At 37.0% G+C, this 12,418-nt stretch overlaps 2 protein-coding genes across 3 annotated transcripts in view; one reads left to right on the forward strand and one right to left on the reverse strand.

Moving 5' to 3' along the window:
• The window catches only part of LOC140547057 (glucosidase 2 subunit beta-like), a 325,295-nt gene that overhangs the window by 226,951 nt on the left and 85,926 nt on the right, over nucleotides 1-12,418 (forward strand). The gene's annotated exons all lie outside the window — the stretch shown is intronic.
• Nucleotides 2,650-12,418, reverse strand: part of elavl2 (ELAV like neuron-specific RNA binding protein 2) — a 47,413-nt gene continuing 37,644 nt past the window's right edge. Inside the window, exons 6-9 of one of the 2 annotated variants that reach the window (XM_072669859.1) lie at nucleotides 10,308-10,533; nucleotides 9,482-9,520; nucleotides 7,364-7,453; nucleotides 2,650-5,234 (exon numbers count right to left, since the gene is read on the reverse strand). In XM_072669859.1, the coding sequence (XP_072525960.1) occupies nucleotides 4,904-5,234; nucleotides 7,364-7,453; nucleotides 9,482-9,520; nucleotides 10,308-10,533 (686 nt within the window). In that variant the 3' untranslated portion in view covers nucleotides 2,650-4,903. The remainder of the gene's footprint in view (nucleotides 5,235-7,363; nucleotides 7,454-9,481; nucleotides 9,521-10,307; nucleotides 10,534-12,418) is intronic. The other variant, XM_072669860.1, reaches the window with a different exon arrangement.

Raw genomic sequence — 12,418 nt, forward strand, 5'->3', positions numbered from 1 at the left:
TTTTTAGTAGAGTCTAAACTTAGAGGAATCTTTAAATTATTAGTCTATTTAAACTAGCTGAGGTTTTTCTTGGGTAAATAGTGAAGCACTTTTTTAAGTCGCTCTGGATAAGAGCGTCTGCTAAATGCCTTAAATGTAAATATTGTAGATCAACCAAGTCCGAACTGTTCACAGGGTTGGTGAATGGAATCAGGTGTCTGAAGAGTTGAATTCCTTCTAAAAGCTCTTCTAAAAACTCCTGCACAGAAAGTATTTACACCAAATGGTTGTGAATACACTGCCTGATGCTTGAGACACTGTTTTACGATGGTTTTCACTAGCTTTTGGCTTCAAATTTATATTTTAAAGCCATTAATGGGGGAAGGGAACATGCAAGGTGTTGTAAAGTAAAATAAATCAAAATGTTCTCAAAATTAAAAATGAATTAAATAAATAAAATGCAAGTAAATGAAATAAATAGTGGAATTGGCGTTTAAGTATAGCAGAGGCGTGTTAAAGCTCAGACAATTCATTTTTATGATTGGAACATGGGTGAGGGACGCTTCATCACAATTGTACAAAGAAACAATGTCACATTGTGTGTTAACGTGTTGAAAAACAACTGTTACTGTGCACCCATTTGTGCCCTCTCTGAATTGGCTATAAAAGAAGAAACTGCTGAAGCAGCTCCATATAACAGCGGGGCTTTATGGGCAATTCCTGCCAAGCAAACAGGTATAAACAATGAGGAGGAAGGGCTGTCGTTTCTTTCCACCAGAGCAAAGACCTCACATGATTCAGCTTTGTGATGTTCTGATATTTACTTCTATACTATTCCCTAAGAGTCTACTCTCTAAACAGTTACTCCTCATTTGTGCGTTCAGTGTACTAAAATGATCAATAGTTCAATTTGTACCAAATCGCTGCAAGGTCAGATTTATACCCTTATTGTGTGATCAGTCTATTTTCCTTTCAGGCTCCTTTTAATTTGCAGAATTCAGTGCTGTAAGAGGAGTGGATAAGTGAGCTTAAACAGGCCTCTGCCAAGGTATTGCAGCAATATTTAAAGTAGAATATGATTTTTTAGTTTTTTTTAAATTAACTTTTTTTTTTTTTTTAAATAAACTAATTTCTTTATGGCTTAACATCACTCTCATGCCCCACCACGCCGCTGAGTAACGCAGTCCAAGCACAACAGTAAACGACTATAATCTAACATGTATACTTTGTTAGCTTATCTAAAAAGGCACTAGTAGTACTGGATAGTATATAAAATGGCTATATTTGACCGCTGCTTCCTATCACCACTGTATAACACTACAAGGTTTCTCTACCAACTGCACCATTTCACACTAAATCCACTCTGAATATTTATTACAAAAACAAATTGAAAATGTAGGTATTAGTTCAACTTTATTTGACTGGTTTTGTTCATTTTTTGTAAGCTGACCGAAGAGACATGGGAACTCCAGCATTTCTGTAAAGTTGGCCCGAAATTTTTGCACTGGTAGTTTTTGAGAAATAAAACATTGTAATTAACTAATAAAACATATTGTAATTAAGTTATTCAACAAGAATCTGACAAATGAGTGACTGATCAGTGGACATTTTAACCTTTACATCACTTCAAAATTGTATTGTCAAATTGTATGACGAATGGAGCAATAAAAAAAAAAAAAAAAAAGCTTCAGAACTCCTTGTAATGAAATGTTTATAATGACCGACATTTCCATTGAAGGATGTTCAAGGTTTCTGCTTAACAGCAACAATATATATTTATATATACTTTGTGAGGGAGCTTTTAGAGGCAATACATTTTAGATGTCTGATTAAGTTTCTCTAAAACAGCAGTTTTACAACAAACCTATCTGAATGTTATTTAAATCTTAGCCATTTAATATCGCTGTATTCATATTTTCACCAATATTCATCTGCAACAGTCACACACAAAGCCCAGATAACTGCAGTGTTTTGTATTTTGTAGCACAAACTTTTAATGTGCAAATTGGTTATTAAAGAGTTAATTTCGAGTGCTGAATTTGCATTTGGTAGCTCTTCAAGGGAACTTCCAACATGCGGTCCAAAAAGTTGAACATATCAAAGAGATTCAGGATTTTGAGGAGCTCAGCAGTGCTTTCCTTTTTTTGAGAATCTACAAATTTTTTTTTTTTTGACATTCCTTACCAATTCAGTGCATTCTCAAAAAGAAGGAATGTACTGCTGAGCTCAAAAATCCTGAATGACAACAGGAGACGAATTTAGTAGATGACCAGACATTCCTTTCTCAGGCAAGAAAGTAAATGAACTACCTGCTCTCGATGTAGCAGGTAGTAAAGTAGGGTAAAAAGGTGCTATTTTAGTATGCAAAATATATTTAAGCATTACACCCCAAATTGTTACCTAGTCCTCTGGAACTTTTACTGCACAGTAGCTTTGGGTAAAACACAAAACAAGTGCAAATTTTAAATGAACCACAGGACCACAAATCTGTCACAGCTCCCTTCAACGTCTTTATTGATGTACTGAACTTGAAAAAATACAAAGTATTCAAAACACAAAGAAAAGAACATGTACATCTTCTGGTAATACTTTTAAGGTTTAAATATTTGACCAAAAAAAAAAAAAAAAAAAAAAAAAAAAAAAAACAGAAAAAAAAGAAAAACAATATATTCTATATCCCAAAAAACAGCTGTGAATAAGGTCATACTGTACAACTTTAAATAAATAATTATCCACACTACAGTAGTACTGTGACTACAGAGGGAACCGAGAGCCATGTTTTCACACCGCAAAACGTAATCCAAGTATACAATCTTTCAGAGCCTGGCTATTTTAGCCTTGAGACTAGTCTGATCCAATGGGTTATAAGCAGATTTCTCATTTTGCATTCTTTCATACATTAAAAGATGGTTAGAATGAACCAAACCAGCAAGAAAACCGCTCCCTGTCCCCGAGCAGCAAAAAGTCACAGTTCATTAATACTGAAAGTCCAACAAAAGGAAATGGAAAGGAAAAAAATTTGAAAAACAAAAAACAAAAACAGAAATTAAGCACAATCAAAGATAAATATAATGCATAGCACACTGTCGTACATATTGGGGAGCCTGAACTCTTCTCCGATGAATGCCTAGCGAAACGCAAAGTCTGGTATAATAAAGGCCTTTTCATTGGTTAATTGGAAAATAAGCAACACTTGTTGCACTAAAAGGGCTGTTTTCTGTTGCTACAGTAATGGAAAAGCATAGTCAGCCTCCCCTCATGTAAATTAAGCAATATACACTTGTTTAATGCATCTTTTTCCATTTAACAGGTTATATGCATTACGTATGGTATAAACAAAAACTAAATCAAGTTTGTTCAAAACTGTGGCTTGCCAAGTTTTACCACAAATATATTCAATGTCTATAATATATTTATATATGTTAAAAAAAAAAAAAATCCTATCATTTTGTAAATTGCAGAAGCAAGACTATCTACAGACAAAACCACCAACAAATCTGTTACAGTAATAATGCATGTCCAAATAACAAACAATGAAGTCTCTAAACTCAATGTAAACAACTCTGTCAAACAAAAATAAGGCAATATTATTCCAATGGAAAAAACCTATTTGTAATAAAACAAAAACAAAAAAAAGCACTTCAGAATAAAGTAGGGAAAACAAATACATATAACTCAACATAAAGTACTTATTTACAGTAAGGTATTAACTCTGGAGATACTCTCCCTTAACACTTCATTCTGAAAGTAACCCAACCTCCCCACCCCTCACCCCGCAGCTGCGGCTTTTAAAGGCTCCCTCAGCCCATTTTCTCCTTCTTTCAAAGCAGGTAAAACCTTTGTCTATTTTTATGAAGACAAAAGTCTCTAAACAATATACTAATACAGCACAAAACACAACGTGGAGCCTCGTCTGGAGGAAATCCTCGAGGAAGAACAGATTTCTCACCACTCTCGACGCCTCCACATTTACCTAAAGATTCCCTCGATGTAACTGCATGCATGTGGAATAAAACCTTTGTATCTCTGCTCACGTTTTTGAAAAAAAAATCTAATCTGACCTAGTCGCTAGGCTGTGACGCCTGGTCCTCCAGATAGACGAGTTTTTTTTTTTTTATGTTACATATGAAACCAGGAGCACAGGCTCTAGAATCTAAAGGTTAATACAAAGATCGCAAAAGGTATCTTTGTCATCATAAATCTTTCCAGAAATTTCAATCTCTGCAAACTTTCTGGTAAAGTCTCAAAAGCTCACAGGGTGTCATATGAAGATAGTTTCTCAAAGTATCCAAGTCAAAATATTTGTTTCCAAGTCCAGTAAAAAGTTTCTCCAAATTTTCTTCTTTTTATAAAAATAGACGCTTTTTAAACCCACTTCAAAGAGGTTCGTAGCTCTTTGGCAAGGTACCGCTTTAAGAATTTTTTTTGTCTTTTTTTCCTTATTTATTTTCCTCGATTAATTTAACAATAACATTATGCAGCCAACTAACTGATAATACAATAAACTAAATGCCTGCTCAAAACAATTGTACAATGAAGAAATTGTTTACCGATACTGTTAAGCGTATTAAACCCATACCTAGAGAAAAATGCAACTTCAAAAAGAGTTGGGGAAACAAACCAAAAAAACAAAAAAAAAAAAACAAACAAGACAGGCACGATCATCACCCACGCATGCTGTTATTCACCTTGTATTTAAACCATTTTTCTTTTTTTTCTTTTTTCTTAAAGATTAGCCAAGAGAAAAGCTGGGAAAACAAACCAAAAAAACCCAAAACCAAATAACATTAGATACTAAATAGCATTTTCTTCCAACACTGATTTGCAAGTGTTTTTTTTGTTCATTTTGTCACTTGTGTAGAAAGTTTACCTTCCATTTTTTTCACCCAACCCCCCACAGACCTGTACTATACACTGCTCTGCATTAAGCTTTGTGCGTTTTGTTGGTTTTGAACGAAACCTGCAAGACTCGATCCCCGAGACGGTATCCGTTCAGGCTGGCGATGGCCATGGCTGCCTCGTCGTAGTTAGTCATGGTGACGAAGCCGAACCCTTTGCACTTGTTTGTGTTGAAGTCGCGAATGACTTTTACATTTGTCACAGCGCCAAACGGCCCAAACATTTGCCACAGGATACTTTCGTCAGCGTCGGGCGCCAGGTTGTAGACGAAAATGCACCAGCCCGTGCCCGCGTGCCCCGGGATGTTGATGCCCGCCAAGCTGGTGACCCCGTCAATGGCCATGGGAGAAAATCGGCTGCAAAAAACAAGTTACAGCATGGGTATGTGGCACGAGGAGGTAGAAAACTGTCACATATGCAGATATTTAAATAGACTGATTAGCTAAATCCATTGCATTTCAAAAACAATACCATTTTGGAGATTCTCACAACATTGCAAAATAAATGGGTACTGCAAAAAAACTGGTATTCTCTTTTAACCATGTTTTTTTGAGAATTTCAAAATGCCAGCTGCCCTTTACATTGTGTGAACTTATTAAAGGAGTAAGAAAATCCTTAACTTGAATTCAGAATTTAGTTCATAAAGTTGTTTTTTTTGGCTAGGTTTTGCTTCATGTTAAATTGACACATTTGAATGTTTTACATTTTAACTGCCAGAGTCTTTAAAAAGCAAGTGATTTAAATTTTGACTTAAAGTACTGAACATGTGAGAACGTGTTCATTTAGACCATTCCAGGCCCCTAGGAAAAAGCAAAAAAAACCATATACCGTGCACCCCACATGTAATGCATTTAAACCAATTAAAACAAAGATGATCCAGTCTCATTAATCAGCCATAATCTTGACACTAGTACCAGGTCCACTTGCTTAAGACCCTTCCAAGGCTACAAAGGTTTTCCTGCAGAATAAAATCTCTCCAAAATCCATAAATAACGAGCAAGTGTGCGAAGGAGTGTAGTGTGTGGTCTGAGTAGAGTATGGCAGGCCATGAATTATTTCAGCAGGTTTCAGATTAGATCACACACTCTACTGAGTTTGGCTCAGCATTCGCATCCTGACAGGTGTGCTCCAAACGTCAGAGAAAGTGCGAAGCGAGCAAGAGGGCGAGAGAGAGGGAGAAAGAGGGAGAGAATATTTAGAAATAAGGTGTGCTCCATTTTGCTTCACTAAAGCTGCACTGTGAATGTGACAGATTCTGCAGTCACAACCGACACTAGGTATTTTTCTGCCACTGTTAAATCCGCAAAGGAAGAGGAAGAATACATGTTTACTTCCCCATTCACAGGTGCCACAAAATTACAATGAGGTTGCTGCCACTAAAAAACGCTAAAAAAAAAAAAAAAAAAAAAAAAAAAAAAAAAAGACTAAGCAAAGGAGAAAAAAAACAAACAAACAAAAAAACACCTTAATGAAGCAGCTTTGATTAGCGATCAGGCATATTTTAAGTGGTTTTAAATTGCTCTTTTACAATAAAAAAAAATTAAATAAACAGGGCTAGACAACATTCAGTCATTTATATCAGAATGCATTTTTGCAGTAACGATTTTGACAATGCAGAGTGAAGAACATGGTGGGGGGGGGGGGGGGGGGGAAGCATCATTTCCTCAATTAGGATTTACCAGGCTGGTGAAAAGTAATAGCATCTTTACCCGGTAAAAAGCATATGGCTTGCCAGCAGGCTGAAAGTGATATTAGAAACCTCTATTACCAGAGAATAGCACCACAGGACACAAAAGTCCCCCTAGTTACTAAATATGCTTTAGTGTAAAGAGGTTAAAGATATTTTATCTTGCTTTATGGAAGTATATTGCAATCTTTATTTTTATTTTGCTGATCCGATTCTAAAATTATGCAATTAGTTATAATATTTTTACTTCGGATGTTTTAATTACAACGGTTTTAGCTCAGACATAATTCACTTTCATAAAAATGACAATTCCTTGTGTTGAACGTCACCATAATAGCAGCTACAAATTTGCCCATTTCCATAGGACACAGAAGGTTGCCTGTTGTCTGCTGATGACTGCTTTAAGTAACTTTTATTGCTTTGTTTATACCAGAAAGTACAACCCCAGCAACACTGCTAACTTAGCTAACCAATACTTGTTTCTCTTCATCAACAGCAGTGCCAAGCCAATAATGGCTAAAAGTTAACAGGTGAAGAGTTTGGATATCATTAGTGTGCTATGTTTTTTTTTTTTTTTTTCATTGTTTTTAAAGACTTCTCACCTATTTTAGGGCCACATCATAGTTATTTATTTTTTAGATTTAGATAAGACTGAATTATGTTTTGGTAATGATATAAACTGTGATAGCAGCCATTTGACAAGGGAATGATATTCAGTTACACAATTTTGTAAAAATTCATAACGAGTCTATACAATTTGATGTATATATAATGTATAAGGTAAAGTAATAGACTCACATTGTCTTGTTGACGTCCTCATCTCTATGAACATCTGCACCGATAAGTCTTCGCACTTGTGTTCCGATATCGCTGTTCACGCTCCGCTCGCTAGAGTCATGGAAAGACCCATGAAGGGAGCGAGTCGTAGCGCAGTTCACTCATTCACTTTTAGCATTACTTGTAACATTGCTCCAGTCTCAAATTATTTACCACTACTGAAAATGGATACGAATTAGTCTTTGTACCTTGACTGCCATTTAGGCCTTTACGTTGAACTCTATTCATTTCTTATGTTTTTAAATGGTGTAAACTCCTGACTCAAACTGAACAAGTCTGACAAACACTCAGAAATGACTACATTTTTTTCAATATTTGTAAAGAGACCACCAATTGTTTTGCAATGTTATGTTAAAAAAAACAATCATGCCAAATCAATTCAAACTAGAATTTTATATCACTACAACTTTCTTTTAATTGAGCAATCTATGCATGTACAGTCAGATCCATAAGTATTTGGACAAGAAACAACTCCTTCACAATTTGTCTTTATGCCACAGTGGATTTGAAATGAAGCAAATCAAGATGTGAATGAAGTGTTTACTTAAGGTGCTTGACAAATACTGCATTAACTGTTCATGAATTAAAGCCACTTTGTACATGGCCTCTGCAATTGTTCCAGGCTCAAAAGTAACTGGGAAATTGACTGATGAGCATTTAATTTCATGGCATGTTAGGGAGATACAGGTCTGGAACATATTTTCTGTCCAACAATGTGTTGGAGACTGAAGAGGAAACAAAAGAAAAACCACCAAGATAGCAGAAACCTTACAAGTAGCCAAATTTGCCAATTTCTTTTTAAAAGTATGCAGTGTTCTGGCATGCATGGCTGCAAATGGAACTGGGTTGCTGGGGTTCATTGATGACCACTGATCGTAGCTCTACACACTTATTGTAGGAATTAGTACTACTACCTTACTTTCTGCTCAGATTCAGTCAGATTCTGCAAAACAGACATGACTACTTTACAGTACAGATGAATAATAACGAAAAACATTGTTGACGCAATCAATGAGCTTTGAAGTACATAAATTGAATGTTTATAAAGGACAGAGTCAGTCACCTGACCTCAGTCCAATTAAAGTAGCTTTTCTCTCACTAAGGACAAAACCCAAAGACGGCTGTAGTTAAAAGTCTGGAAAAAAGTCAAAAGGTGGCAACGCCAATGCAAAGGCAGTCAATGACTGCCTAAAGTCTGTAACCCAGCAAAATCACCATGTTAGTTTGTTCAATTACTATTGAGCCAGTGTAAAACAAAATTAAAAATGTGTATTGGAATTAAATGATTTAACCCTTTGAAGGGGAGAAAAGAAAAGCCACCAAAACCCCACACACTTCACACACACCTTGATTACGGTGTACAGAAGAAAGACATTGTCACAGTGCATATACTTACAGACCTGACCATGTTTGGACGGCTGCATCACCTAAATAGTTTATACTTTGAGAGGCATAATACCAATAATTTTTAAGCCATGAGGATATAATTACAAAAAGTAGGTACTGCACAATGAGTGCTTATGCATTTCATTATTTATTCTAGGGAAATACAATAATTTGTTCTACTGTAATTGTAATGCTTTCATTACTATTGTTGATTATGTGTTGAGGGTAGTTAGTTTTTACAGTTACAGTTGCCTGTTAAAACTAAAATGAGACATTTACTCAGCTGCTGCATGAGTTTACAAAAAAAATAAAATAAAAAATACCCCACTGACTCAATACTGCATGGTTTGTGGGGGTGGGTGGTGTATGTGTCTTGTTGCCAGGGGTGCTGGAGACAGGTAGGAATCATGTGACTTGTGAGAAGCCATTCTGCTGCCACCACGGATCAAAATCTGTGCCAGGCAGAAGAGTCTTAACTCCACACACACCCCCACCACCACCCCTTTTCACTGCAACTTAGAAAAACGACAGCCAAATTCAGACGCTTTGTTTCGCTGCCCTTAAGAATACGATCTCGCTTCCTTGCAAAAACTAAAGTAAAAATTCATTAGAATGGCTTAAAATGGCCATTCAAACTGAAATTTGACTGGTCTAAATACCACTGAAACAAGAGGCACACAGAGCACCATTTACCTTTTCACTCCATAAGCCATGTTCAGCAGGTTGTCCAACCTGAAATAATAAAAAGGCAATAATCTCAATTAATAAATAGCTATGGATATATAAACCAAATTAGTAGCAACCTTTTTGTACAAATGCCAAAACATTATGATTATATAGTGGTCTATTCTCATAGTAACTATTCTCAACACCACATCAAGGTCTGGGATACAAGCATGGCTGTAGCTGACATTGTATGTTGGAGAAACCGCTGACCAACAGCCAAACCGCTATGGTCAGACGACTGGGTCAGAGCATCTTAAAACTGCAATGTAGGCTGGGTACTCCCGGTCATCAGCGGTAAGTAAATTCCAACAGCATGTAGATGATGGGTGGACCACATACCAGCAACAGGGAGGGCACCAAACTTACAGTTGAGTTGAAAATGTCCCATCTGGTCTGAAGTCAGAAACCATTCTCTAGAGACCACTCGTTTTAATGCTTGTTTACTTTATTTTGCAATGTTAAATTCTGTGACCTTTGCAAATGTAATGGCACATTAAATTAAACATTGTTTTTTTAACCTGTTCAAATTAGTTTTAAAAATTGAATGTGTTTTTTCTCTGCATGTTTTAGTTTAACATTTTTTTTCCTCTGTAGAGGATGTGTTCATGGATTTTTATCATTAGAACAGGGGTGGCCAAACCTTTTAATATAACTAAGGAATTTCTCATTTTATAAACAATGTATTCATCTCCATCCTACCATTAATTTCTAAACAATACTGAATGCACTGCTGAAGGTGGTACTAGATTTACATTATTTACCATGGTACCAGTTTCCAAGCCGGCCCAATTACCTGAATCTCTGCGCCTGCTGGGCGAGGGGTCCAGGGTATCTCCTGTTTGGACTCTGGTAGAGCTGAGACAGCAGAGCCTGACTGGTCTTCTGGCTCGGGTTGTTGGCAAATTTCACCGTGATGGGCTCTGAGGCTCCAGGGGGTTTCTGACCGTTAAGACCCTTTATCGCTTCCTCTGCTTCCACCCGCCGGTCAAAACGGATAAAACCCACACCTCTGGATACTCCTGCACAAACAAACAGCTAGCTTCGGTATCTCCTGCTAACCACTACAGTGATTCAGATCATATAAAAAAAAATGACTACATTTAAGAGAATTCCCCTTGTTCATTTACTACATAATCACTACTGTAAAGGTTACGTGGCTTACTACGGGGGGGAAAAAAATAAAAAAGGAAAGTGAGAAGGAACGGGGAAAGCAAGAGACAGGGGGGAGGCTTGGCATGTTGGAAATGGAGATCAGACTGACTGCAAATTCATTTTAAATCTCTCTGTGAAACAGGCATTAAAACAGCACCCTCAGGGTAAGGAGATGGGAGGGGGAGGAAGAGTGTGAGCGAGAGAGAGAGGTGGGTTTCATTACAGAGTCTGCCATTCTCCGCTCCAAAATCCATTTCACATTTCATCTGTCCATGCATATTTATGACTGAGGGGGGTGAAAATTGCATTTTTTTGGGACCAAATAGCAGCATCTCTAATGTCCTCCAGCAGGAGAACGAGCTACAGTCACTTCTGCTGCGTTTCAGTTGCTCGAGTGTGGAGACACTTTAGCAACGCATTAACCTAGTTTAAGAACGACTGCGTTACTGCCTCTTATTTCACAGCATCACTCACACAGCCATGAGGTTAATCATTCGGTAAGGAGGTATCTATGTCAGTAGTGGACAGATGTTTTTCAAAACATCTACAATGTAGTCTAAAAAACACTTAAATAATTTAGGTTAGGTTTATGGTCTGGCTGCATGGTTACAAGTTCAGACAAGCAGACAAGGAGGCCCTGTTCACACCTGGCATCAACATGCGTCTCTGGTTATCCCAATTGCCGAACAATTGCCAAAACGCCTAGCCTTATACACCTGCCATTTAAAATGAGACTGATCGCTTGTAATGGGAATTCTCATCAATTCCGCTGGAGGAATACTTATACAAGTAGTCACCAGTCAGTCATAAACATCGCCTTTATCCTTTAGTTATTGTAGAGTGCTCAGCTAACACATGCAGACAGTAAATTGTGCTTTGTGTGGGCAGTACTTTGCTGCAGAGGGCAAATCAAGACACTTTGGCGTTCCCACTTCAAGAAGGACATGGTAATAGGAGTCTCTGACCACCTCCAAATGTAGTTTGTAACATGCATTCTAATGCTGTTTGACAGCAGCATGCAGCCTGTGAAAACCCTCCTGCTAGGTTAACTGATACTATAAAATGTAATAGTATTAAGACTCATGAAAAATAGACTAACCAAACCACAAAACTCACCACCCAGCACTGCAAAATTTACACCGTTTTTGATAAAGTTTAAAAGATGAACAGAAACACATTTTACAATTTACAGTTTAATCATGTCTGAACAAACGTATTTAGAACTTTTAATTTAGAGCCATATTAAACTAAAACTACTAAAGCATGTAATAATAAATAATAGATAAAAATGGCTTCAGACAATATACCACATTAATCTTTCCAGGCAAACTTGGTAATGCATCATTGTGCATAGTTCAACTGAACTCTAGCAAAGACAGACAAGTCATTTCTGCTTCCCCCACAATAGTTACACACCCTACAAAATGGGAGTTTGAGTCAGATGACTACATTCAGCACTCTGAGCAGATTTCCACATTGCCCTAAATAGGTTTGTCCAGCAGTCAGGTCTGTATCGTCATCTAGCAGCTGATTTGGGGACTGCAAATGATTTTTATAATATTTTATTATGATCTGACCAGCTACAATATTGTCCAAGTGCCGAATGCATATTTGGGCTGAAAATCGCCTGAAACAGATACAAAAATCGATCAACCTTAACCCTTTAGTTGGATTGTCCATTGTAGAGGTGTTGTAGATGCTCACCTGACATTCAACCGCATATGTATTAAATGCAACTCACTCATGTTAATT

The sequence above is a fragment of the Salminus brasiliensis genome, chromosome 24, assembly GCF_030463535.1.
Source record: "Salminus brasiliensis chromosome 24, fSalBra1.hap2, whole genome shotgun sequence".
Lineage (NCBI taxonomy): Eukaryota > Metazoa > Chordata > Actinopteri > Characiformes > Bryconidae > Salminus > Salminus brasiliensis.